Raw genomic sequence first — 26,933 nt, 5'->3', positions numbered from 1 at the left:
CATAACGCTGGGGAGTCATGCAGATAATCCGAGAGATGGCGTTTTTTTGTTCAGGCCCGAGCCTTAGCGGGTTTAAAAGCACACTGATTCTCACGCTCATACACCAGGCACCTGGGTTATGAAGATTAATTTGATCCATCACACCCACGCCCTGTAAGTCCCTGCGGTCAGGCCTCTGCCTTTCATATAGGAGCCGGGCTGGAAGGGGCATGTTTTGGATGACAGGAGGCCACGGGGAGGCAGGACTGTCACTCGTCGCTGATCACAGCATTACTAATCACAGATAAGCTGCAGGTCCCTACACACCAACATGAGCGCACACTCACAAACGTGCATGGATCATAGCACACATCAGAGACATGGGGCAAGGTCATTGTGCTCTCTTGCTCTCCCACTCCCTTGTTACCCCATCACTCTTTCCCCATGTTTCTCTGTCTCCCCCTAACGTTCCCACTCCCATTTTCTCTTGCCTTTCCATTCCCGTCTGCTCAGTGAAACATGTCCTTTGTGTGCTTTTATTGCTCTCTGTCTTTTAATACTCCCGTATTGTCTCTGCCCCATCTTTACTTGTTCGGTCTCCTTCACAAAACCCACTCGGGCATGGCTGTGTCCGCCTCAAAGTCTAAAAAAATGTAAAGACGGGAAGTCTGAGGAATTTACAGCCAGCAAATAGACAGAGACCGTGACCTGCCTACACCACTGGTCCTTCTTCCACTTTGCTCTTTTTGTGTCCGACAGGCCAGCAGGCATGGAATGTCTGGAGTCTTTTCTCAAGCGTTTTTATGGGGTCGACCATACCTCACTGACACACTAGTTTTCACACCTCCACAGGGGGGAGTTGGTAGTTAAACCCATGTGTGACATGGCTGTGGCAAACAAACAAATATTGAGTTAACCCAAGCCTAACCCAAGTAACAATGTTTGTGCTTTTCTCTCATGTGTCTTTTTCCTCCAGTTGGTCCATACATCGGGAGGTACTGTGGGCAGAACACACCGGGTCGGATCATCTCCTACACAGGCATCCTGGCACTGACAATCAACACTGACAGCGCCATCGCTAAAGAGGGCTTTTCTGCCAACTTCACTGTCATCGAGAGGACCGTTCCAGAGGGTGAGCTGGCATAAAAACACTGAAAATCAGACAGATGGGGATGCCAGGGAGGTAGAGGCAGAGGTAGCCAAAGAAGAATATGTATATCTAACCATACAGGAAGGAATCTCTCTGTCTGCATGTCCTTTGCATATCTCAAGAACCATACATCTGATATCCTCCAAACTTGATGGGTGTATTGCTGAGGATTCAAGGGAGCGCAGCATTGAATTTGATGATGCCTGATGGTGGGGCTCTAATAACAAAATTTACGTACAAATTCCTGGATTCTGTGTCCAGACAAGTCCATATAGGTCATGCCCATTTTCATTCGGATCAGTTTCCCACCATAATTTTTGAGCAATCATCCCCAAATTTGGTACAGAATATTTTGAACCAAGCCAGAAAAATTTTCAGATTTTCTCAGAAACAAATTCTGGATTTCGTGGCTCCAAACAAATCTATCCATATAAGCTACACCCATTTATGTCCAGTTAAATTTTACACCATTTTAAGTTTTGTCGGTCATATATTCCAAACAGCCTCACTCCCTGAACAGTAACTGCACTAGCTGAGGTAGAAATGAACTCACAATCCAGAGAGACGTGTTCAGTGGATTAAAATTTGGTTTGGATGAGCCTGAATTGAAACAAGGTAGTTGCAAGAATTAGAGGGCAATAAAGTAACCCCCTGAGGAATATTACTAAAAGTGAGAAGCAGATGTTGCCTGCAACTGAAGCCACACGTGGTCCTATTGTGACGAATTCCCACACGTTTAGCAGAGCTTAAGTGTTATTAAATAAACACCTCCTGCTTCTTCATTTGGTACAAGTTCACCTCCTGTGGTTTACAAGATTTTTACACACTACGGAGCCCAGACAGGCTACAACAGGCAGCTTCCCCCACCAGTAACCAACCATCTTGGACACACACTCACACAAACACCCCTAGAGCTTTTACATGCGGCATCGTCATCACGGGGCTTGACCCCCCGACCCCATTTTGCAAAACGCTCCGGCTAAACATTTCATTAAGGAAGACGAGCGCTGGTAGGAGTCATAAATCTGTCCAGAGGCGAGACCACCCCGAACACACACAGTCAGTCTTTGAACGGTAATAGAGATGGATGACATTCAACAAATCTAGTAATCATCTCCAAAAAGGATTTTCTCTTGCCCAAAGGGAAGGCAAACTCTCAACTCAACTGAAACGGCCCCTCCCTCGCAGTAATGAGCACATGATGACTGGTGATGTCATTTCGCCTTCCGAGTTACTTTAATCACACGTCTAAGATCAGATTACGCAACTTTTCACATTTGCCATTAAGAGGCATGGTGAAATATCTGATCAGTAAATACTTTCATTTACATTTTTGAGTTGCTTGGTCTTACATCACCGACCAAGACGAGTCAAAGATAGGAAAAGAATCTCCAAACTTTTTCTGTGCTCACCCAGACTTGTACCACTTAAATCATTCATAATCCCCTTATGTATAATACACGGTGGATTTTCTTGCTTATGCAAGGGGAAGGGTACACTCTAGCTGAAAGCTGCTGATGAGAGGTGATAAGGTGATGAAAGGAGGCCTTGTCTTTTGTTCTTACCCCGTTTCTCTCGCTCTCATTCTCTCCAATCACTCTCCTCCACCCATCCACCCTCGCTATCTTCTCGGCTATCAGCCCCGCTTTGGTCGGTAACCCACATGATCAGATACGGCCCTCAGCAGCAGACAAACGCCGCTTTGTTTTTTCGTTGATCATGATCCAGTGATCTAGATGATGTAGGTCCCGAGTACAAAAGTTTGACAAGAACGGGCAGTCTTCTCAAAGAGGGCCGCCAATGAGAGTGGAGAGGTGCGAGACGGTTTTCTCAGCCTCACACTGCGAGTCCGACACACCGGTGCGCGTGAGCACATGCGTATGCGACCGCGCATTGACACTGTAAAGCGCAAACACACACGCTGACCCAGTGACTGAGGTGTGTTCGCAGTGCAGCAGATGGGGAGACCATCTGTGTTAGCTCATAGGCAGCAGCCATATAGCAGTTCCACACTGCTCCTCATCCTGTGCCCTCTGAGTGTGTGTGTGTCCATGTATACACAAACACATGACTGCTTTTTTGGGCAAAGTACCATATGTTTAAGATAGCGTAGTCTTGCATTTTGAGAAGTAGTCTTGTGACCATAGGGTTAACAGTTTGAAACACTGTCAAGGTGCTTTATGACCAACTTCACCATTGGACAAAGAAGAAAAATAACAATAAGGCTGAGTCGCATTAACAAAGATTCATGTTTAAACCCAGTTAAATTGTGGCTTAACTTTAAATTATGTTTCACCTAACTTTAAACTTGCTTAAAATTAAAAATTTAATTCTGTTGCCCTAAAACCTTGAACTCCATTTTAAAATGTGAAACAGTATTAACTTTAAACTTTTTAAACTTTTTTTTTCCTTACTGTGGTGTCATCTGTGTTGTAAGGAATCTTCTATTATTTGGCCATATTGCTCCATTAATTAGGCCAACAAGTTTTTCTCAAAAGAGGAGAAATTATAACTTCTCTGCCAAGCCATCATGAGTAGGCTAACTAGGCAAGCAAATACAAAGTTTTGTTAACTTTTTTTAGCTAGCTAGAAAAAAGTGTAAGGTTTTGTTAACTTTAAAGTCAGCTAACAAATACTCTAACAGTTTATTTAGCTACCAGTCAATGTAATATTTTGTTAAGGAGTACAGATCTGCCCAAAGTTGTCCCCACTCTTTTATACTTAGGCCTATTAGGTCCCAACAGCACTCAAATTTACTTTTATTATTCATTATATAATTATAATTATTATATATATTTTATTATATTACTATTATTTACATTTGAATAAGCAAGCACCTTCTTATTGATTAAACCCCTGGTTTTACTAAACTGAGATTAGTTTTAAATTACACAACAGAGCTCATTTTAAATCTTAACCCTGATTAGAACTAATCTTGGATTAAATTAGTCTTTGTTGGTTTAACTGGGTCTAAGAGGAATAGTGGTCCACATGAATGTGTGAAAGTGTGCCTTCACATACCTCTGTGTTGTTGTGGTGACATTATACGACTCCTGACCAGATCAAAAGGTCATATCTTTCGTTCCAACCGTTGCTCCATGCGCAGCGGTGTCAGCATGTCTGACCTGCAGGGGTTAGAAAGGCCGACCCCAAGCTCACCCAGCTGAGTCTTTACTCACAGAGCCCAGGATGCCTCAAAACGGCTGCTCCATGTCAACACAAACAAGGGAAGTCGTCTCCTTCCATGGGTGGCTGCGCCTTTGAGTGTGATATATGGCCCCAAACTACAGATACTAAACACACCTAAACTCCCCCAAGAGACCAAGTTGGTAAAAAAAGAGTCAGTGTGTGCAAAAAAGATAAACTGCCCACAGGGAGGTGAGGGAAACAGATCCAGTCAGTGGAAGAAATAACTAGAGTGAAAGTCACTTTAACGCCTAATATTGGCGTAAACTTAGCCCACACTGAATGTTTTATGAAGACGTTTTTACGTCTTAATGCGGAACACTTCCATCCTGCGTCCATTAAAAGCTAAAGAGAGAGAAACAGAAAGGATTTACTGAAGTGTTGCTGATGTGCTGTTCTGTTCCGGGCAGCAGTGCTGAGTGCCTGTCATGTGGTGTCCTCCTCCCCAGAGACGAGCTCTGATTCTGGGGACACTGAAAGCGCATGCTGAGTAGTGCTTTCAGAATTCAGCTAAACATCTTTTTACTCTCCTTTTTTTCCATTCTTTTCTTCTACCTCCTATCTGTCGTCCTTCTCCCCTCAGACTTTGACTGTAGCGACCCTTTGGGAATGGAATCAGGAGAGATAACATCGGACCAAATCATGGCCTCGTCCCAGTACAACCCCAGCTGGTCCCCAGAGCGGTCCAGACTCAACTACTATGAGAATGCATGGACGCCGGCAGAGGACTCAAACAAAGAGTGGATACAGGTAAAAGAATGTTTCTCATTTGATAGACAGGAAATTGTTGAGTTTTAGGCAGGTTATGGATTCATATATCACAGATAATTGACCCTTCCTAAGTCCCACCCCTTTTGAAACCCTGGACAACTTTCTCCTTTCCTGCACTGAGACATGTGCTATGTGCTAGGCTTGTCTATGCTGAAAAGAAAACTAACTTTTGCAAATGGTCAAAATATGTTGCAGGGGATTAACAATAACCTGTTAATAAAGACATAAAAATATGCTATTATAATAATTTTTGTTTTAAAATTGACTTTTTATAAAAATGCTGTTCCTTTAAAGTTGTGTCCACCAGATTTTTACAAAAACAAGATTTAATCAGGCATAAAAAGGGTTAGCTGCACGCTAAGGACCCCTGTCTCACTCAGGTGTGTATTTTGATTAGGATTAAGAGAACTCTGAGCGACTTTAAAAAATACAATAAAATGGCTACTCACTATGACAATGCCAAGAGTTTGATATTTTTAAAAAATATTTCCCAGCATAATTGAAGAATAAAAATGAAAAACCCCTCAGAAATAATTTTTGATCCCAATTCTCAAGAATGATTAACATCTAAGTTGGGCAGTGTTAGCAAAATAACAAGCTTGCTAATCTACATCAATTGCTAGTTACATCCAATAACTTATGTTAGCAAAACACTTGCTAACTGGCTAGCTATTCTAATTACTTGTTAGCTAACTTATGATGTGACTATATGGTGCTATATGTTGTAGTAAATTTTTAACATAGATGAACCAAGCATAGCATATGTAACTACTGGAAACAGGACAGGGGAAATCTGACTGAGGTTCCACTGGGCACCATGCAAAGGACCAAAAAAGGGCGGGAATAATGAAGTGTCGATTGCTGTAAAGGTAGTTTCAGTTACGTAAGAAAGGAGGAGAATGTCTGAAAAGAAAAGCATGATTCGCCTGCAGTGTGTTTGTGGAGGTGAGTCACAGTCTGAGGGTGTCTGCGGTATCAGAAGTGACTCCTGCCTGCTTGAACACAGTAGGAGTGTTCTGTGTTTGTCCTTCACTCTCTGGAGGTGCAGTTTCTCCATAACACTTTGACGAGACCCAACAATTTCGATGATGAATGTCAGCCGTCCTGACGGACCTCCGGGTGGTTGAGTCCACGCCTCACAAAAATTGCCTGTGTCCACTCTCTCTGTCACTGTCTACCTATCTGTCTGTGTCTTTTCTCTCCTTCTGTCTTCCTGTCCTACCTGATAACTTTCCTTTTCCTTGATAACAGTGGCTGCCTCCGGGGGATGCTGGGATTTAGTCCAGGCATCCTGCCCAGCCTCACACACACACACACACACACACGCGCGCTCTGAAACACACAAACAGGCACCGTCATATTTTTCTGTCTGTCAGCTTATCTGCACAAAGCGATCATCATCCACCGGGGGAACTTTATGTGGAAAGATTAAGGATTTAGTTCTTCCATCCCCAGATGGGGATAAGTCACATATCCCAAGTCCACTCACAGCACAAACCCCCCAGTGACACCAGCACAGCGGCACTACCTAGATGCATGTTTGATTTATTAACTGAAAGCCTCCAGGCCTTGTAAATGCCCAGACTGTTTTTCTTTTTCTACTGTTTTTCTACAGTCCTTGCTTCATTGCTGAAAAGTTTGGCCCCTGCGTATTCCTCAGGGGATGAATAATAGAGCTGACCCAAAGCCAAATATTTGCTTGGGGAGGGCCATAAGCAAGCTTTTTCTTTATTATTGCAATGAAAATATTGTCCTGAGGGCCTCCGTTTCTCCTTCAGACTAATTTAATCAGTGTTTGAGCATGGATGTGTGCGGGTCTACATGCATTCTCCCATGCGGTAGTGTGTCCACGTGTGTGCTCTTGACTTTGCGGGTGAGTAGGAGAGTCTGGCGGGCTTCATATTGTCCCACAGAAGAGCCCAGCATGCATCTGAGTGGATTAGGAAGAATCATGGCTTCCCTAACCACTTCCTGAAGCAGCTGGACATGTTGATGAAAGCATTTGTCTCTCTGAGAGGAAAGTCCATTGTTCATAGTCAGATATGTGTGAAAAGGACAAGTGTGTAAGATTTTGGGGCATCTAATGGCGAGCTTACAGATTGCAAACACAGCACCTTACTCTCCCCTTCCAAATCTGTAGAAGAACTTTATGACAACCATGCATTATTATTGTAATATGCAACTATACAAAAAATAATAATAATTTACTATACCAGTACTTCATACACACTCCGTTCCCAGAGGCAAATACTATAAAAAAATATATAGCTATCTATAAAAAAAAACACCCATCAAAGCAAACCCCAGTTTCTGTCGTCGTGCAATTGCTGGATTGTTGGAATTATTAGAGTATGACACGTCAAAGGCCCTGATTGTTTGACACCTTATTTTTTTCACCACCCACACATTGAAATCATTGTCTCTGATTGGCTAGTACTCGTCGCCTCCAATGGTCAGGTTGGTTTTCGAGGCCAGGGTTTGTTCAGGTGCTGGAAATCCTTGAAAACAACTGCTTGGATTTTGGATTAAGTGCTTCAAACTTCTTGAAATTGTATTCACATTTCTTTCATAATAAATTGCTACCTGACTGAATAGTTTCCTTTTCAGTTGAAGGAATGAAATAAGTTTGATACTGGCTGAGCCAGGTTGTATAGGATGCCAAGTTTACTTACACACAGGTAACACATTGCGGAACATGAAACTTTGTTGTGTTTTCCTTTAATTTGTCACTCTTTTTTAGAATCACAAAACATAATTTTGGCTGTTTATGGCACAATAAAATTGGATTTATTGTGATGAAAAAATTAAAAAATTATGTTGAGTATACTTAAATAAACATGCAGTTTAGCACATATTCAAGGGGCCTGAAAAAGCTTGAAATGCACCTTCAAAATTCTTGAAAAGTGCTTGAATTTGACTTTGGGAAAGGTGTAAAAACCCTGAGAGACTGTTTTGTATGGCTTGGAATACAGGTGAAATTATGGTTTGCCAGTTGGTGTCTCTTTGGTACACAGTGTTTGAAAACCACTGGATAATACACCAATAAAAACATCCTTATGAATATTATTTCCAATTTCTGCCATATCCTGTCAATAAATCCTCGTAAATCTTACACACTGGACCTTTAGGGATAATAGTGTAGAACTGAGGGACACTCTACTCCAGTTTGCCCTTTTGTCAGCGGAAATTACAAGTGATCACAATGATTTGTTGCCACTCAAGACTCTCCCTGCTACCGTATTGATCATATTGAGGATTTGATTTGGCAGTAAAATCTGGATGTGCCTCTAACGGGCATGCTGATTTCCCAATACTAATCAGATCAAAACACTGAATGGGGCTCCTCTAATTTCTCATTTCAAACGCAGAGAAAGAGCCAAGCCTGTGGTTGCCACATAATTTATGTTTTCTAAGAAGTGCGATGCACTTGTGCTGAGCACTCTGAGCAGAAGCCCAATTATCACAAGTGGTATTAAAAGAGTAGAATTCTTCATTCCTCTTTCATTAAGCCTGTCCGTGGTGCTGCTGCAACAAGCTCAGGCCCCCTCGCGGCACGTTCAAATCATCTCAGTGCGCCGTCAGATGCATAGTAATCAATTCATTATTTATTTCATTATCATTCCCTGACTGCAGTTTGAGGCAGACGGTTTTATTATTCATGACAGGCGGCCTTTTGATTCCTGGGCATTTTCCTTCGCTCTGCTTTCCCTCTTCTTCTTCTTCTTTTTTTTTTTTTTTGCTGAACATAATCCAGATTTGTCGTCCATTTTAATGCCGTCTCATTCTGATGCATGGAGAGAAGGATGCTGGAGTCTGTGTGCTCTTTTCTGGGTAATTAGATTGGTGTGGTGTGGTTCAGCATTGAGTGCTGGGTTAGCCAGGCCATTAATCAGCCCTTTGGTGTACACAGAGATGGACAGATGTCCTTTGGGGGGGGGTTGTGGCTTGAGGAAGGAGTAAAGAAAGAGGCAATAATCCCTCAAAACAGGCCTTCATTTTTTTCCTCTCAGATCTGCTCTTTTTCACACTTTTCCCCCTCATTCCTGTTGAAAATTCAGCTCCACAGATCTACATCAAGGTAAAGGCAGATTTCTGTATATTATCTGCCTGTGAGAGCTACGGCTTTCTTTGAAGCTTAAGAGGATGAACAGCAGGGGTCTCTGCAGCAAAAAAAATAAATGAGGGTACACCCACAGAGCACCCAGCTCATAGCCTGATCCTATGCTTTATGAATCCAGGCCGGTGCCACGAGGAAAATCTGAATGACACATAACGTTGGCGAGGAAATTCTCTGCGCGACACATTCGTCTCTGATGTTTTCAGATTTGTGCGTCACGGCCTGGCGGTTCCTCAGGGACCATGACAGGGGAAATTGCCAAGACGCTGACATAGTGTGCGACGGTTTTGTCAAATATGCCGGAGAAAGGATCTGATGGCCAGCGAGAGTCACCACATCATCTGAATGATGCAGTAAAAAGAGACTGGATCTCTGTCAGACAGCTGCCATTGATCGCACATACACACAACATGAATAATTTACACTGTCTTGGAGAGAACCCAACTGTCAATACCTGAAAGCCTCTTTATTGAACATCTCATAATGGCAATATACTGTATAGTACGTATACATCCTTTATGCTAGGTTTTGAGTTGATTTTGCTCTTCATATCTATAATTTAGCTGCTGTGGCTCCTGCCATTATCTTCAATCTTCTTGCCAGGATGCATTATCCCCGATTACTCCATGTGTATTTACGTATTTATCAGCCTCTATATGTCTCTGATAGCCTAAATTGTTTAATCATGAGAGGAGATAGTGAGTCCATTTACTGTTGTCATATGAGAAATGCTTTAATCTTGCTTGTCTGATGGATGAAAGCACTGAACATGAGAAGCATATCAGCGTCTGTTTACACAATATGCTCCTTTATCTGCAGCATGTGATGCTATCTCAAGGTAAAGTCAACCATTTACAGACGAGCTTGTCACAGGTTTACATGGGAGCTTCAAACGTTGTATTTCCTCATGCGAAGCAAAGCAAACAGCACCGTGTGACTTAGGCCGCTTAGCAAAGATGGTAACACAGAATAGGAGCGCGGTGTCAAAGTATAAAACCATAAGTAACACACTGTCATGCTAATTAATATTACATGTGGGGATATTTTGTTAAAAATGGTAATGCTTTATTGAATGTTTTTTGCACAAGACTGTCATAACCATCATATGATGCCTGTTAAAAACTTTATAGATGTTTATGAGGTTGTCATTAAGTGTCATTCACTCAATGATGTCATCTTTAATGCAAAGTTGACATTGTTTGAGATATCTTTGTTATGACAACTGGACATTAACCAAGACAACAATGTTTTTGTTATGACAACTTGACATGAACCAAGGCAACAGTATCTTAGATATGACAACTTTACAATAGCCAAGACAACAAAGTTTTTGTTATGACAGCTTAACACTACCCAAGACAACAATGTCTTTGTTATCACAAGTTGACATTAACCAAGACAACAATGTCTGTGTCATTACAACTTGACAATTTGTCATAAACATGCTATAGAGGGTGTAATTATGAAGAAGCCTGTGTTGTATTGATTAATGTCAAGACATCTCAAACAATATCAGTTTTGCATGAAAAAAAAACATAATTCATCAAATGGAACTTAATGATAAGAAAGTCATAAACTTTCATAACACTCCTTCATGTTTATGACAGGTGTCATGACATGGTTAAAAGCTGTCATGACAGTCTTTTGTACACCCCTTCAAATACAGTGTTAGAACAATGATAACAGATTGAGCTCCAGTGACGCCACTAATTGCACACCGTAACATTCATCTTTTTGGCAGCCCAGGGTGCAGAGGCTAACGTCACACGCTCAACCATTGTGCCGTAGCACATCCTGCTTTCCCTCTCGTCCAGATGTGCGTTCAATTGCCCCAGGTCAACGAGTTGCAGAAATGTCCCCTTCGTCACCATTGTCTCTCTCCTCACTTCTGTCCCCGTTCCAGGGCTTACCGCCGTGCCGAGTGATGAGTAATTAGAATATGGACCGGTAATTAACAGCAGCTTCTCAGTTGATGAAGTCTAGCGAGAAGCAGAGGAGGAGCGGAGGCTGGCATGTGGCTTGGCGGTGAGATCATCATCGTGTCGTACAAATGGAAACAATGGATGCTGTCTGTGCCTCGCCGCTCCCAGGCCCCGCTCTCAATTGGAAAATCAATGAGAGGATAGAGACCCGTACTCGAGTGGAGTAGCCCAAAAGTGGGACTAGAAATCGAAACGTGAAGGATGGCATGATGTAATGAAATGAAACAGTGCTGCATAAGTACCCAGAGACAAAAAAACCCAGCTCAGCCGTAATCAGTGTCACTTTCAGACAGGGAAAATGCCTGAGAGCGCTGGAGTCGGTCGTCATCACTAAATGGTCATCCACAGCTGTATATCCTGCGATAGTATCATCGAGCAGCTTCCAGACATGACATACCTTCAGGTCGCCCTCTCTTCCTTCCTGATCACTGTGTCTTAGTTTCATAACCATTACTCAGAGCGTTAGTCATGTGTGTTGCAAGGATGGGAACGACCCTGGATTTAAGGATGATTCAGAGGGAAGGAAACCTTAAAACCTGACTGTTAAAAAGCTTCCCCTAACAGCTGCGACTGAAACCTTTAATCATGCAACAGTTACACATCCGAGCCCGAGCGTACTTCACACACAACAAACCAGACAGCCTCTCATTTCATTATAGCTGTCGTTCGACCTGTACATCCCTCTTTGTCAGGAAAACAGATGATGGGCGCATGGGAAGACATGCATAATTTAATGCCACCAAAGAGGTGTCGGGGGCTAAAAATAAACTGTAATTCTGTCAGGTGAATATTGTGATAAATGGAAGGTCGTGAGTGGAGCTCATAGGTCCTACAGCATTTGAGTAATACAATTTTCATGAAAGGAGAATTAATTACACTTTCAGGTAATGGAGCTATTCCAAAAAGCTTCCTGCTATACCTAGGTGAAATTAGCGAACAGATTGCTGAAAGCTGCTTTAGAAATCCTGCATCTGGGGCTAGAAACACATCTCTTTAGCTGCATAGCAAAGTAGCTGTGTGCATGTCAGCTCCCAAAAATGTCAGCTTTCTCTCATTACCATACAAAGAGCATTATAATCAGATTCTGTATGCAAAAACCACACTCTCAGAAATAAAGATGCTAACTAGAACCGTAAAGGGTTCCTTGGCTTGTCAATGTAGGAGGACCCATTTTGGTTTCTGGTAGGATCTTTAATAAAGGTTCCACCTGTTCCACCTAGAGCCCAACATAAAAGGGTTTTTACCTAGAACCAACTGTGACCGGTTCCACCCAGAGCCCCCTATGAGAGGCTCTACCTAGAACCTCTTATGGTGTAATGGTTCAACACAGAACCCTGTCTGGGGGTTTTATCCAAAACCTTTCCACCCTCTAAGACTGCTAACAAGAACCCATTTGGGGGGTTTACTAAGAACCTTTTTTATTCCAATGGTTCTGTTTGGAATACACTCAGGGGGTTCTACAGAGAACCCTTTATAACCCTTTTTATATTCAAAGAGTCTTATCTAGAACCCACCAAGGGTGTCTTACAAAAGAACCCGTTCTTTTAAAAAAAATGGTTCTTCAGAAGCAAATGGTTATAAATAGAACCTCCTTCAGTAAGAACCCTTTTGGAACCTTTATTTCTAATAGTGCAGGTAACTAGAGGCTCTTCATGTCTGTAATGATTCCAGGCTATCTTTCATCTGAATATACCATCCTTTGAGATCCATAAAGCGTTTCCAGAGGTTGTTTCCTGGACGGGGGGTTCTCTGTCTGTGTCTACCAGCTGCTCTTTGACTTTGGGAACACAGAGGGAGCGCTCCCGCCTTCCTCACCTTCGGCATTTCTCTTGTTGTTGTTTTTTGGTGAGGGAAAACGAATAAACTCATTCCCCAGAGGCCGCGGTTATTCACTCAGCAGCCCACACACACACACAGATGGGAAGCTATTTTTCCCCCCTCTGTTGGGGAAGCAGAGAAATGGATTTAAAAAGAAAGTATTCGGTAAACTTCTCCCACAGTACGGATTGCTGCATGCAACTTCTTGGCAACTCAATTATAAGCCAATCAAGCAGCAAGAGATAAAGCTTTTGAGCCTTTGCTGTTTCTTGAACGCCACCCTCCTCCTCCTCCTCCTCCTCCTCCTCCTCCTCCCCAGCCTTATAAACCGCATGTCTCCTCGCTGCTCCCACACAACAATGACTCGGCTTTAGCCTCAAATACATATCATGTGGCCTTGCTGCACATCTGAGTCACACAGCACAATAGAGACAATGCACTGAGTATCGGATAAACCTAATGATCACGCCCACAACTGCCACTGCCGTTGAGGGATAATTGGAAAATTATCTCTTCAAACTTGTACAAACACACATAAATATATAAATACACTGTCTGCCTGTCATTCCCTGCCATTTATTGCCACATATATATGCCTCAATGTGGATTTCAGCATGTTGATCTAATTGCATGCACACCAGGCTTTAACTGGCTGATGCTACAAGCCCGAGCACGACTAATTCTTTTTCTGCCTTTCTGGTTTCATTAGTCTGTGAATCGACTGGAGCCGTGCACTTGTGAGGCAAGAGGCTTTGAGTCATCTTTTTTTGCTTCACAACAGGAAGGTAGAACACACCCAAAACACATAATCAGAGTCAAACATATTCTGGACTGTATGCAGGAGCAGGAAAAACTCCTGGGAGACAAGGACACGATGAAGTCCTGCCCACATATCAGCCTTTATGGAAAGATTCTGAGAAGTCTGGGTGATTTCTCACCCTGCCTGGCATGTTTATGGCTCAGAGTGCATGTCTCTCCAGATATGAGTTACTGTGCACCAGCATGCCCAGAATGTATAGTGTCATTTGTCTATAGGTGGGCTTCAGTCCAAACACACACTCTCGTAGTAGAAATAACAGTATGGCAGAGGTGGCAAAAGTACACACATTCTTTACTCAAGAAGAAGTACAGGTACTTGTATAAAAAAAGACTAAAAGTAGAGGTAGGGTCGAAGCGATGGACGATGGCATCCACTGAGCCCGCTACCATCATTACATTGTGATTTAAAAGCCTGCATGAGGTAGTGTGTCCTCTCAGAGTTGCTATACAGTTGTTGCATAAGAGAGAAAATAAAAAGATGCTGTTGCTTCTTTTCATTGCACTACGTCCACATGTCTCATTTATTATTTTCTGTCAAAACACAACCAAGTTACGGCCATGTGGAGCAGAGACAAAGACCCTGTTTGACATAGCAACTATCTCATCGTCCATCATGATGTTTCACTGTGGAGATCAATTTGGTAGACATCCTAAGTAGAAGTCCTGAATCAACCTTTTACTTAAGTGAAAGATTTCAGGCTCTGAAATGTGCTTTTTTCGTCTCATGACATGTCTTGTGTGATATGCACTGATGTATACAAGGAATCGCCTTTTTTATGTATTGTTGTCCCATTCATTTAGGTTGGAATCAGTTGAGAACAGTAAAATTATTTCCCCCCAAATGCATTAAAACTAAAGTAAAGTTTATAAATGTTTTAAAATGTAAGGAGTAGAAAGGACAGGTGTTTGTGTTAAATGTAAAAGTAAAAAGTTGTAGCCAAGTAAAGTACACTTTTAGAAATAGGTGTTCCAAAAGGGTTCTTTCTGAAGGGCTGAAGTTTTACCCAGAACCATTTGCTTCTGAAGAACCCCTTTTTTTTTGAAGAAAGGGTTCTTCAGAGGTACTTTGTAAGACTAAGGGTTCAATCAAGAACCTTTTTCATCCAAAGAACCTTTTTAGGGAGAGTTCAAGAACCACATCTTATTTGATGGAAAACATTTTAAAGTTCTAATTAGCACTTTCATCTCTAAGAGTGCACAGGCACCTGAAAAATCTACTTAAACACAGTAACAAAGTATTTGTACTTGGTTACTTCCCACCACTGCAGTATGGTGAATGTGGGACAGACTCAAGCTTCATTCTGTTAGATCAGCACAGTCTGAAAATGCAGCACATCCCTACAGATGCTAGATTAGGAGTCATAATTCACACCTCTCCGTGCAGTGATTACATCACCCATTAAGCATGATTCAGCCTTTCAGGGCTCTGTGACAAATAGTTCATCATCTGAGAGTGATTTATTTACCCAAGATCCACTACTGCGCACTGCTTGTGGTTTCTAAATGTTGGCTGTTGGTTTATGTATATAGGTCAGCTGGTGCTGTCCGTGGCTCGGGGCTAAAAGGAGTCCCACTAGTAATCATTATCTGGGCCTGTTTGTTTTCACTGCGGTCTCTGTGGTGTGGGATGGACTGCGCTTTACATCCAAGTCTGTCCTGGCAGCCCGTCTTCTCTCCCTGACCCCCGTAACCCCGCTCTGTTAGCGCAGCCTCTGCCTCGTTCCTCTGCCTCCAACAAGCAGCCATTAATAAATCATGCCTTGCTCATTACCCAGGCCCTGTTATCAGCCCGTGTCTGTGAAATTGATCTAGTCTGTGCACTTCTTCACTGGAGACCCCGTGCTTCTGTCCTTCACATCTTCCAAGGCATCACTGTCAGCGGCTGGTTTCCCCTCCCCGACCTTCTCCTCTTCACTCTTCTCTTCATCTTTTCCTCTTCGCTCTTTCATCATTTTCACATCCTGTCAGAGCTTGCCCCGATGCCACTTTTGGATTCAAGTCACTAGTAATGTGCAATGAATTCTCAGCCCTTACAGACAAAATACAGTCTTCATAAGTTATAAATCAACAAACCTACCTGAGCTGTTGGTTTCCCATAACCACTACAACTCTTTTTAAAGTTATGAAATGTAGCATTTCTGCATTAAAAAAGGCATATTTTGTTGAGTTATGTACTTAAAGTATCCTAAATGGTTCCAACAATGTTCATGTTAAAGGTGCATTCCCTGCTAGCCACTGCTAGCTAGTCACTAGGTGCTATAACCTTGGGGAAAACAAGATATGTCCCATACGTCAGTGAAGAAGGAAGTCAGCAACATGAATAAAACTTTAAATTACCTCATCCGTGATCACGATTTCTCTCATGATCTGCGAAGACAGCAACTCCCATGATCCCTAGCTGCTTTACAACGTCATCAAACTACGTCTTTTTTTTAAATGTTTTATTGAGAGAGTGGCAGCATTTTCATATTGTGCATTTCAGTAAGAAATACTCATGCTATCCATGCTAAAAAGTGCTAGCAGCCAGTTGGCAAAGGGCAAGGTTCAAATTCCAAAAATTCTTTACAGTAATAATATGTAACATTTCAGCATTAACATGTCTAGACATAGGTATAGATATAGTTATTATAGTTATAGTTATTTATTTGTTATTTGTTAAGTTATATACTTACATTGTCCAAATGTTCCCAACAATGTTGAAACGCAGAGAAATCCGTAATTTATTAAAGATAACAATGTGTTTTCTGGTAGTCATTGCTAGCTAGTGGCTAATTGCTATGGCTTCTCAGAAAACACAAGATATATTGGCTACATCAGAGAGTGGGGAAGAAAATTGACGTAACATGAATAAAACCTTTATATTACTTCGTCCATGAACATGATTTCTGTCTAAATCGTGTTAGATAATGTTCGTCAGCTATGTTGGTTGTTTAAAAGTGAAGATAACAATTCCCATGATCCCACAAAACTTCACGACGTTGTCAGACTACTTTCTTTGTTACTGTTTTAATGCGAGAGAGAACCCTAGCGGCAGAATTTGCCGACAGTGTGAGAACCGACTACGCATTCGCAAATCTATAATAATGATAGCTTTAGGGCAGACAGAGGCACAGATAGTGAGCTCTGTGTAGCTCTGGCAAAAGGAGTACTGGACTATCCTCAGACAAGCTATGAATAATGAAAACTTAAAATAAAATAAATAAGTAGAATTTTAAGACTATAAATTATATGAAGAAATGATCAATAAATACAACTATCATGTAATCACATCACTTCTTTTTAGCTTCGGTGAGGCACTGCCTGCCATGACCGCACGTCACTGCAAGTCTCATATATTCAGTGTCATTAAATTTGAGCGTTTGTGCCAAGAACTTTAAAAAATTACAATAATTCTGTTTGCCCCAGCATCTCTGTGGTTCGTGTGACCCTAAAGCTATTGAACCACAAGTGATGAAAGCATGTTAGAGCTGGAGCGCCACACCCAATGGCACAGAACCCCTCAAGAAATTGCTACCCTTTAAATAAAAACATTAATTTACAGAGAAAAACTTTCCAGTTGGCCCGGAATATTGATTAAAGTCATACCCTCTTCAAAGTTGCCATATATCAGCGCGCTCAGGTTCTGAGATTGTTTGAGTCTGAGCACCCATGAGTGTTCCCAATTAGCCCCGCCACTCATTTCACTCCCAGAGGCTCTTCTTCTCCATTACACCTAATGAGATCCGTTCAGAGAAAACATCCCAAGGCCAAGTCTTCCTATTAGACCTTTTTTTATGTGAGCCTGCTCAGTAAGCCGCTCTGCCATTGGTCCAGATTGGAAACAAATCAGGCCGGCCAGTTGAACGCAGATGTTAAAGACCTGCCTGGGCTAATGTACACCCGGCGCAGGCCTCACCGCCATGCTTTTCCTCATCCAGCGCTGGCACATATGGACGTTTACCCTGCAGAGAGGAATTCAGCTCCCGCGTTATTAAATGGGAACCGTCTGAAGCTTGAAGGGATTTGATTTTGTCTCTATTTGTGGACCCAGAAGAAATCTGGGACTTACTGTATAAGCCCCTTGAGCCTGTAGACAGGAACAAAAGCATTCTGTCTCTGTATGTGACTGTCTTTTTTGTTAGTCTCCATCCATCCAAATCCTTTGAGTAGCCAAGAGAGAGTGAGAGAATAGCATGGTGGAACCTCATTTATTGCTCCCATCTGTTTATGTCTTCTTACTTCTGGAAGTGAGTTTGAGGGGCAGAAATGACCCGCGTTCTGTGGCATGCAGATGTTCCTTTACTGCTCTTTTCTCCGAGTCATTAAGTGTGGCACAGAGCTGCATATAAGGTTGGCAGATGAAGTTAGCTGGCTCCGCGTCTATGGTTTTAACATGCTGGAGCTCGACAGTATAGAGATTTTTGGAGGCAGATCACCCTGGCTTTAATTTTCTAAAATATGTGCACGCTTCTGTCTCTGTCTCCTCACTCTCACATAAAGGATTTCACTGTTGTCGCTCTTTCTTACACACCCTCGCACATGCACATACCGTTGATCTCCTCCGCGTCGATTCAGTAATCCACTCAAGGCTCTGGTCGCCATCCATCTGAGGCCGAGAACCCATCTCACGTCAACATCAAAGGCCCCCGTCTCTCGTTGTGATCTGGAAACCTGTTCCGCCAACGCCCCGGCTTCCTGCATCGCTACCCGTGTTTTAGTGGTGTCTGCACGCAACACCATTACTCCTCATTAATGTCAGCTCAGCCTGTCAGAGACGGTGTTATCGCTTGTTAAAATTAAGCATGCTGCTTCATACGCTGAGGAGTTAGCATTCCATTTAAAAAAACCTTTGAGTTTCACACTACACCCACTCCTTTCCTCTGGTGTGGATGAAGGGATGGTATCATGGGATTAAGTAGCCACCACAGAGGTCAAAGGGAGTCGATTTGTTATCACTGGAAGCTGAAAAATTCAGTGTGTCTCAGAACTAGCAAAAGCTGGTCTCACCTCCAGGGTCCCAGTCAGGTCTTTACACTCCCAGTGAAGTTAGGCAACAGACAGCAGCATTAACATTAGAAGAGTGCACTCAGTAGAATGCAATTTGCTAGATGCAACCTCCACTGTGAAGTTTGGCAATTGGTATAACAGAGAAGGTTTCTCAACAATTGTGAATCCCTGCAACTCTGAGAGGTCCTTAACCCAACCCAAAAAATCTGTAGAAAAGATATGAGGCTGATGGGTCCAGTCATATTTGAAATTTTGCCACAGACACACACGCATGACCTACTGCGCAATCCTTGCTGAGATAATAATCAAAAGGCACTTTGAAGGCTATTATTACCACAGAAACAGAAACCAGGGTGACACAAAGAAGACTGTGTGTGTTTTCCCTCTTCTGGCAGTGACGGTCATGGTAGTGAACAGGCGTGATGGCTGGCAGACGGAGACGGGGCTCTTTAACCAGGTCTGATGAAAACCAGTGACTCCTCTCTCTGCCCAGCATCAGCAAACGCACACCCAGACACTCACTCACGTGCCTCAGTGACCCCACCACATCTGCTTGTCTCCTTGTGAAAATGTAATAGCCCCCTCAGTAATGTACCGCAGTTCATGATTACTTTATAAAAAGCCCTGCATATTTTAAACGCGCAATATTTGATATTCAATCTGTATCTTCTCTTTCCTCCTGGCCAGTTTTGATAATGTGATTGCGGACCCCGTTCTATTCAACATTCACTTTTATCCAATAAGCTCTTGTCTCCCATCTCAGGAAATTAAGTTGTCATCCTGTGTCTCTTTCATTAATGTGAATATCATTTCATTGCTGTTTATTAAATTCCAGGTAGCAGCTGATGAGACTCTAGCCAGAGGTGATTCTAATAGCGGGGTTATATTTTTAACTCTCCAGCTTGTCAGTGCATTATTAATACAGACCATGCATTGAAAGCTTTTTAGACAAAAATTATTCATGCTTTTGAACAGGCAAAGAGCACTATTCCAGCTGTACAGGCTCCAGTTAATCTGCATTCTACTAAAAAATGAAAGGGAAAATCTTGTCATTTTTAAGCAGCTTTTTCCCAGTTGTCTCCTCTCTCTTCACCCTCCACAGGTGGACCTGGGGTTCTTGCGGTTTGTCTCAGCCATAGGCACCCAAGGCGCCATTTCCCAGGAGACCCGGAGGATTTACTTTGTCAAGTCCTACAAAGTGGATGTCAGCTCTAATGGAGAGGACTGGATCACTCTGAAGGAAGGCTCCAAACAAAAGGTGGGAGACTTTGTTCCTCAACTTTTATGTTTCATTAGCCAGGAGTGGTCTAACAGCTCTAGGCTCTAAAGTCGCATGTCCACCGCAGGCACCTTCCCCAGGAACCATTGGAGGAATGCGGTGCGTTTCCACCACAGGGACCAGGGTCTGAATTTAGTTCCAGGAACAATATTTTATCCCTCAAAAAGTCCCTGCTTGGGGGGTAGCACTCGCCAAAAGTACAGAAACTTCAGAGGTGTAGCATGCAGTGCTCAATATTTCTGATTGGTCGCGTAGTTGCAGCATTTTATTTCAGCCACCACTTTCATTATCCCTTCCTAAGTCCTGCCCCTTTTCACTCTGTGCTCCAATAACAGTCGAGCAAGCTTGGTACCAAGAAAACTAACTTTTTAAGATGGTGCTGGGGGTCCTATAAAAATGACATTAATTCGCATCTTAACTTAGCTAATGTCAGGAAAACTTTAGCTAATGAGCCAGTTAGCATTTTGCTAACATCATTTAACTTCAAATGTTACTACACTTTTACAGGAGAATAGAGTTGACAGTGGTACCAAACCACTCAACTGTTATTGGAGCACAGAGCGTAAAGGGGCGGGACTTAGGAAAGGTCGATTGGAAAGTGTCATTATTGTTGTATAGTTGCATGCAAAAATGACTTAAACAGTCGTTGCTTTTTCATACATCAGTGGGCTAATTTGCAGAATTTCAGCGGGGAAATGCAGGGAACAACAGGCTGAAGGAGCCTTTAAGTTCCTTGAAAAGTAGCTCCTGGGACGAAAAGTTCTGGGTACTTTGGGTTAAATCATGAATCTAACTTACCTTACAGTGCAAATGAAATTTTACTTTTGTAACTCTATTATAGACTATCAGAGCAGACTAGATAATAGTAATAATTTATTTTTGCCTCTGCCTGACCAGTGACTGCGTCATAAAAGCCACCCCTGCACATGCACTGCACTTGGAATATCCCATCTTGGTGAAGCAACCAGCTGAGTTGAATTGTGGTCTCTTCCAAGTTGCCTTTGAGCTCAACAAAAGGGGGAATACCCAGCTATATGTACTTGAGTCTCTGTCTCCCAACGTGCAATTATACACTTCCCTCGGTATGGTAATATACCCACCGTCTCTGTGAGCGGATGGTATTTAAAGCACAGGCTGCAGTGCTAATACAGCAGTGCACTAGTAAAGGGAGGATTATGTAAGGAATGTTGCTGCTGTTTTATGTCAAGAACCCATCAACTTGTCATGAAAGAAAGAGGGATGACAAAAGACTTGACAAACAAGAGTTAAGGGGGATAGGGATGGAAAGAAACACGAGAGGCTGTCATGTTTGAGCAGCTGGTGAAGGTGGGTGAAGAGAGAGGGAAATGAAGAGAAAGGAGAGGAGGGGTGGCATGCTTGACCGGAGCGTGACAGGCTGTAGGCATTGATTGCTGATCAGCCTGTCAAACAGAGCAGGTTTTGTCCATCTGGAGGCAAACACACCCTCTACGTTGGGTGTCCGGAGACATGTGTGTGTCTGACAGTTCTCTGTGTGTGACTTGTAAATACCACAAGGCGAGGCCGCAAGTGGAACAAAAAAAAAAAAAAAAAAGTTCTCAACAACAGCAGGGCATCCAAACAAGCGTGTTTGTGCTGCAGTGTACACATGCCCCCGGGCCTGACTATTTTATGGTCTCTCCGAAGTACACAGTCCCCGCTGTAAAGGGGCTTAACGGAGCCGTGGTAAGCCCGGCCTGTGTTTTTCCGGGCTCTAAAGTGCTTTTGTGCGGAGGGGCACCATTTGCTACATGCTGAGCCTGCAGTTTGGCATCTTAGCGCAGCTCTGGAAAAAGCCACTTTACAGTTAGCGAGTGGAGAGGAGTGACTCGGCGTGACATTTAAGAGAGTGGATGACTTTGTTGCAGGGTCCCTTAGTGGCGTGGTTGACAGGTATTGCTCAGGGACTGGGTTGCAGAGGGGTAGGCAGGGAGTACGGACTAATGGGCCAGCCCTGGGGGTGTTTTAGTAGAACTGTTATCAATTCAAGTCCTTTCAATTTAAAGTGTCTTTATTGGCATAGGAAACAGACGTTTACATCGCCAAAGCAGCTGCAGGCATGTTAAATGATTACTCATTAATCATTAATGGATTAATCGCTGTTAAGAATTTAACTGACTAGAAATTTACAATGCGTCATCTATGTTTTGTGTACCATTTCACCAGCACTCACAGGATTTCTCACAGTTTGGCCTGTCCTGTCAGTCATTGCACCTCATTTGATTTTTTTTTTGTTGTTTGACTGAATAAGGACAGACAAGAGGGAGAGCATTATTGTTTAATTATTCTGTTTGTCTAAATTGTTTGTGCTTTATGAATTCCTTTTTTCACATAACTAATGTGCTGCTGGAATTGTTCAAAGATAACTTAGACTGGGAAGAAAACATGCAATATGTATTTTATTAATTATAAATTATTAATGATTAATCAATTATGAATGGGCTCAACTACTGGTTAAGGAAATAGCACAAAATGTGCAACCCTAATACAGATAAGTACAAATAACTTAAAGCAAAATAGAAAAAAATATCGATATATTGCCTAATAAACAGTGGAACTGTGATTTTAGAACAAAAAATACACTTAAATGTTTAAATGTGAGTTTTTCCTCATCCCTGTTGCCAAGTGCTTGCTCATGGTGGCAGTTGTGGAAAAGGATTGTTGTAAATAATATTGAGAGTATAAGTATAGACCTGCTCTATATAAAGGGTGCCCTAAGATAACTTGAAATGACTTGAATTAGCGTATCTTTGTATCTGTCTGTCTATCTATCTGTCCATCCTGCTCCTCTCAGCTGGACTCCCCTCTGCCCCATAGCTACTCTGTCAGCAAGGTCAGGAGGTCACATGGTCAGTGGTGTGATTCAGTTACGCAGAATGAACCGTGATGGACTGCGGGGAGTTGTTTTGCTGGGTGGCCTGCCCCTTCGTATGGTGCTAGTAAACTGTCAACCGACCCCAGGGGAGAACAGTGACATCTGTGACCTTTACACAAGACGCTGCAGTAAAACCTCCACCAAATCTGGAACTGGAGGACAGAAAAAGGGCATCTTGAGCCAGTCTGATCTTGTCAGTGTTACACATATTGCCTCAGGTTTCACAGTCACGGCGTGTTTGTGCTACATGTGGCCCAAGAGGAAGTGTGAGGTAATTTCAGGGCTGACAGGGAGATCAGTTTAATCAGTTGTTCATGTATGTGACATTTGTCTTGTGTGTAAAAGTTACACAGTGTAAAGGTTATCCTTCAAATATTTAGATTCCCAACGCTGTCTACATTTACATGAACAAAATATTCTGTATTTTGTACTCATTCTGAAATAGAACATGCAAACATAACCTCCCTCTTTCAGTTGTTCAACCACCTTATTGAAAAGGTCGGCGTTGTGATATTTGCACATATCCAAAAACCTGTTGATATCCAAGTCTTTCACAATGTGTTTCTCCTTCCAACCAGAAATTTAGGCTTTTCTTTTGTGCATGCATCTTGACCCCAGCCTTGCAAACTGTTGACTGGCTGTTTTGTGTCACAAACTGCAATAGAAACCTCAATTTAGACACATATTCAGAATGAACTGTATACATGTCCTCAGAATGCTCCAAATAGCATGGGGGTTAGCACTTTATATAAAGGTGCCTGTAATAAATGTTAGTTAACAGGTAACAGGACCCTTATAAGCTGCTTATATATTATATGTGTTAATAAGACTATACAAGTGTTAAAAGTAACATGATACACACATTTATTGCAAGATTACAAGACATTTATAAGCACTTATACGAAAATTGTCAACAGCTTATAGACTGTTTATATTGTTAATAAATGTCTTTTGAGTTTCTGTTTATAACAGCATTACAAACACATTTTATGAGTTTAACTGACTTATTTATTATGTCATGGTAAAACCTTTACTAAGTTTTGGTTGTTGCTTTACTTAGATTTCTATTTAATTACTCTTGCTTTATTATGTATTTATTAACAGTTAATTATGCGTTTATTAACAGTTAACTATGCCTTTTATATGGCTACTGTAGTTAAGTGTGAACAATGCTTATTAAGTTTAATGAATCATTTTTAAGCACTTATGCAATGAACTGTTGACAAGTTTTTAAATGTCTTATAATCTAACAATAAACATGTTTATAATGCTATTATTATATTATGAACAATGTGCATGTACATATATTCAGTGTGAGAGTGCCATGACTTGATGCTCAGTAAAACCAATCAGTCCCTACAGCTCCTGCCATTTTATTATTATTTGTTTTTTCCATTTTCAGATTTGACAACACTTACAGCATCTTAATCTCAGTAAATGTGAATCTTTCCTCGGCTCTCTGTTTGTTGATTCAGTGCGGCCAAGGTCTCAGGGAGAAATTTTCCACTCTGCATCTCAACTCAACTGTCAATAATTTACTTTCCTTCTGCCTCTATCACAGGTTTTTCAAGGCAACACCAACCCAATAGACGTTGCCAAGACGATGCTGCCCAAACCCACGCTGACGCGCTTCTTACGGATCCGGCCCGTTACCTGGGAAACTGGCATCGCACTGCGCTTCGAGGTGTATGGATGTAAGATATCAGGTTGGTACTGCTGGGATCCCTGCTGATCCACATGCATACATCCACACACACACACACACACACACACACGCACACACACACACATCTCAGCTCTATCTTTCCTCCCAGCTGCCACAGAAACCCCATTACTCTTTATTATACTGGTTATATTCTAATTAACTTTCAAATGTAATAATCAAGTGATGCTACTGACTCCATTTATGATTTCTGCACACATCCAATTGTTGGTTTAGCTCTCTTCTTGTTACAACATACTTCCCATCCTGGCCCCAGTTGCACAAACACCTCACTTCTGCCAGGTGTGAGATGATGCTCTATTTCTGTGAGAGTCCTGCTCTAGGGCTCAAGCAAGCTGCTGCATAATAGAGGAGTGGCACATGAAGGAGGATTACCTATTTATGTTACCCCATGTCTAGATGTACCTCATTCAATATAAATGGAGCCAACAGCTGGCAGGCAGAGAGAGCCGGAGCTGGGTGGGATCTATACGGTCCCATCCCTCCTGCTGATCTGGTCTCAGCCTCCTCTTTAGCCACAGCCTGTCTTTTGCTCACAGAGCTTTGATTCTGGCAAAGCTCTCATCTTTGCTTTTTTGTCGATGTTATTTTAATGAGTGGCATGTGTGTATGTGTGTGGCTCACTTTCATATGGTTTTATCACATCTGTCTGCATCTCTATGGGTTTATGAGCATGTGTATTGAATGTTAATTAGTGCTGTGTGTTTTGTTGCTCTGTACTCGAATAGGGGTATGTCTTACAAGGACAGTCAGTGTTGTTAGTGCAGGATTAAGCCTTTGGATTAAAGTTTGGGTCAGGATTAGTTGTAGCCAGCCAAACGTGCTCATATGCAAAGTATTCTGTGCACTGTAAAAATAAATGATTTGTTATAACTTAAAAAAGTTCATGTCCGGACTGCCATAAAATTTTAAGTGATGGAATTTTAAAAGACAAGTTGAGATAATGTACTTTTTTTCTAATCAACTTTATGTTAATTCATGTGTACTTGAGAAAATATGTTAAATAATCTTAAGATATTAAGTTGAGCCAATATTGAAAAAAAGGTGAAAAAAAGGAACCATGACTTATCTTAACATGTATTAGAGACACAGTGAGTTTTCATGTTTTCATCAAACTATAAAAAAGGGTCTCAGGATAGTTTTAACTCTAAAACAATGCATGCTGGGAAGCTTGCTAACATTATGATCGTGTTTCTGTAGAAACTTTATTTATTGAGTTGATTGATCTCTGTACAGTACACTCATTCAACTCATCATTTCAAGCCAAAAGACCTGAAAATGAATACAGAAATTTTAAGTTTAATTAACTTGAACAAATCAAACTAGATTCCTGTATGATTCAGCGCTGGATTAAAGTTAGGGTCACAACAGTTGCAGTCAGCCAAATGTACTTATATGCAAAGTGTTTGAGTTCTTTGCACTATAAAAATAAACAATTTGTTTTAACTTAAAAAGGTAATGCCCAGGCTGGCATAAATTTTTAAGTTGAGTTTTTAAGTTGAAAAGACCAGATGAGGTAATTTTGTAATACTTCAAAACAAATGACAAAATTTTTCTAATCACCTTTTTATTAATGTTAAATAAGCTTAAGATATTGAGTTAAACCAACAACTGTTGAATAAAGTGGAAAAAAGCAATCATGACTTATCTTACAGTATTTTAGAGATATGCAGAAAGTCTTTCATCATATATGTTTTTCGTGCAACAATGCATGCTGGGAAGTCTGCTAATATAATGATAATGTTTCTTTAGAAACTTAATTTAATGAGTTGATTGAACTCTGTACAGTACAGTTCATTCAACTCATTCAAGTCAAAAGACTTAAAGTTAGAAGAAAGCCTATGTTTTTAAGTTCTGAAGTGTTCAGAAAATAAATACTAGGAGTCTAATTAACTTGAATGAATAAAATTTGTGTTTACTTTAAGTTAATAAGACAGGATTCTGCTAAATTCTTATATGATTTTTTACAGTGTATGTTTGGAGTTATGCCGTACTGCATTACATATGTGTGGCCACTCATGTAATAGCAGGGACAAGGCACTGTGGGTACAGCAGGGTTACAGCTGGGGCGTGTGTTTCGGGCACAGAACCAGACCGCTGCACAGAGCGTAAACACATCACAGGATAGAAGTCACCACAGGGCCTCCGTAAGGACGTCAGCACCCCTGGGTGCTCTGAAGACGCTGCCAGCTCCGCTGCAGGCTGCTCGCAGTGCAGTCAGAGAGACAGA

The 26,933-nt window shown here is 41.8% G+C and overlaps 1 protein-coding gene across 1 annotated transcript in view; it reads left to right on the top strand.

Moving 5' to 3' along the window:
* The window catches only part of nrp1a (neuropilin 1a), an 84,167-nt gene that overhangs the window by 42,435 nt on the left and 14,799 nt on the right, over window positions 1-26,933 (top strand). The window contains exons 6-9 of the mRNA XM_084710343.1: window positions 956-1,111; window positions 4,899-5,065; window positions 19,911-20,066; window positions 24,542-24,686. Of these exons, the coding sequence (XP_084566469.1) occupies window positions 956-1,111; window positions 4,899-5,065; window positions 19,911-20,066; window positions 24,542-24,686 (624 nt within the window). The remainder of the gene's footprint in view (window positions 1-955; window positions 1,112-4,898; window positions 5,066-19,910; window positions 20,067-24,541; window positions 24,687-26,933) is intronic.

This window comes from Lutjanus erythropterus, chromosome 21, assembly GCF_056507025.1.
Source record: "Lutjanus erythropterus isolate fLutEry1 chromosome 21, fLutEry1.hap2, whole genome shotgun sequence".
In the NCBI taxonomy this organism is placed as follows: Eukaryota; Metazoa; Chordata; class Actinopteri; order Lutjaniformes; family Lutjanidae; genus Lutjanus; species Lutjanus erythropterus.
Note: the sequence above shows the minus strand (reverse complement) of the source record. Positions and strands in the feature narration are given on the sequence as shown.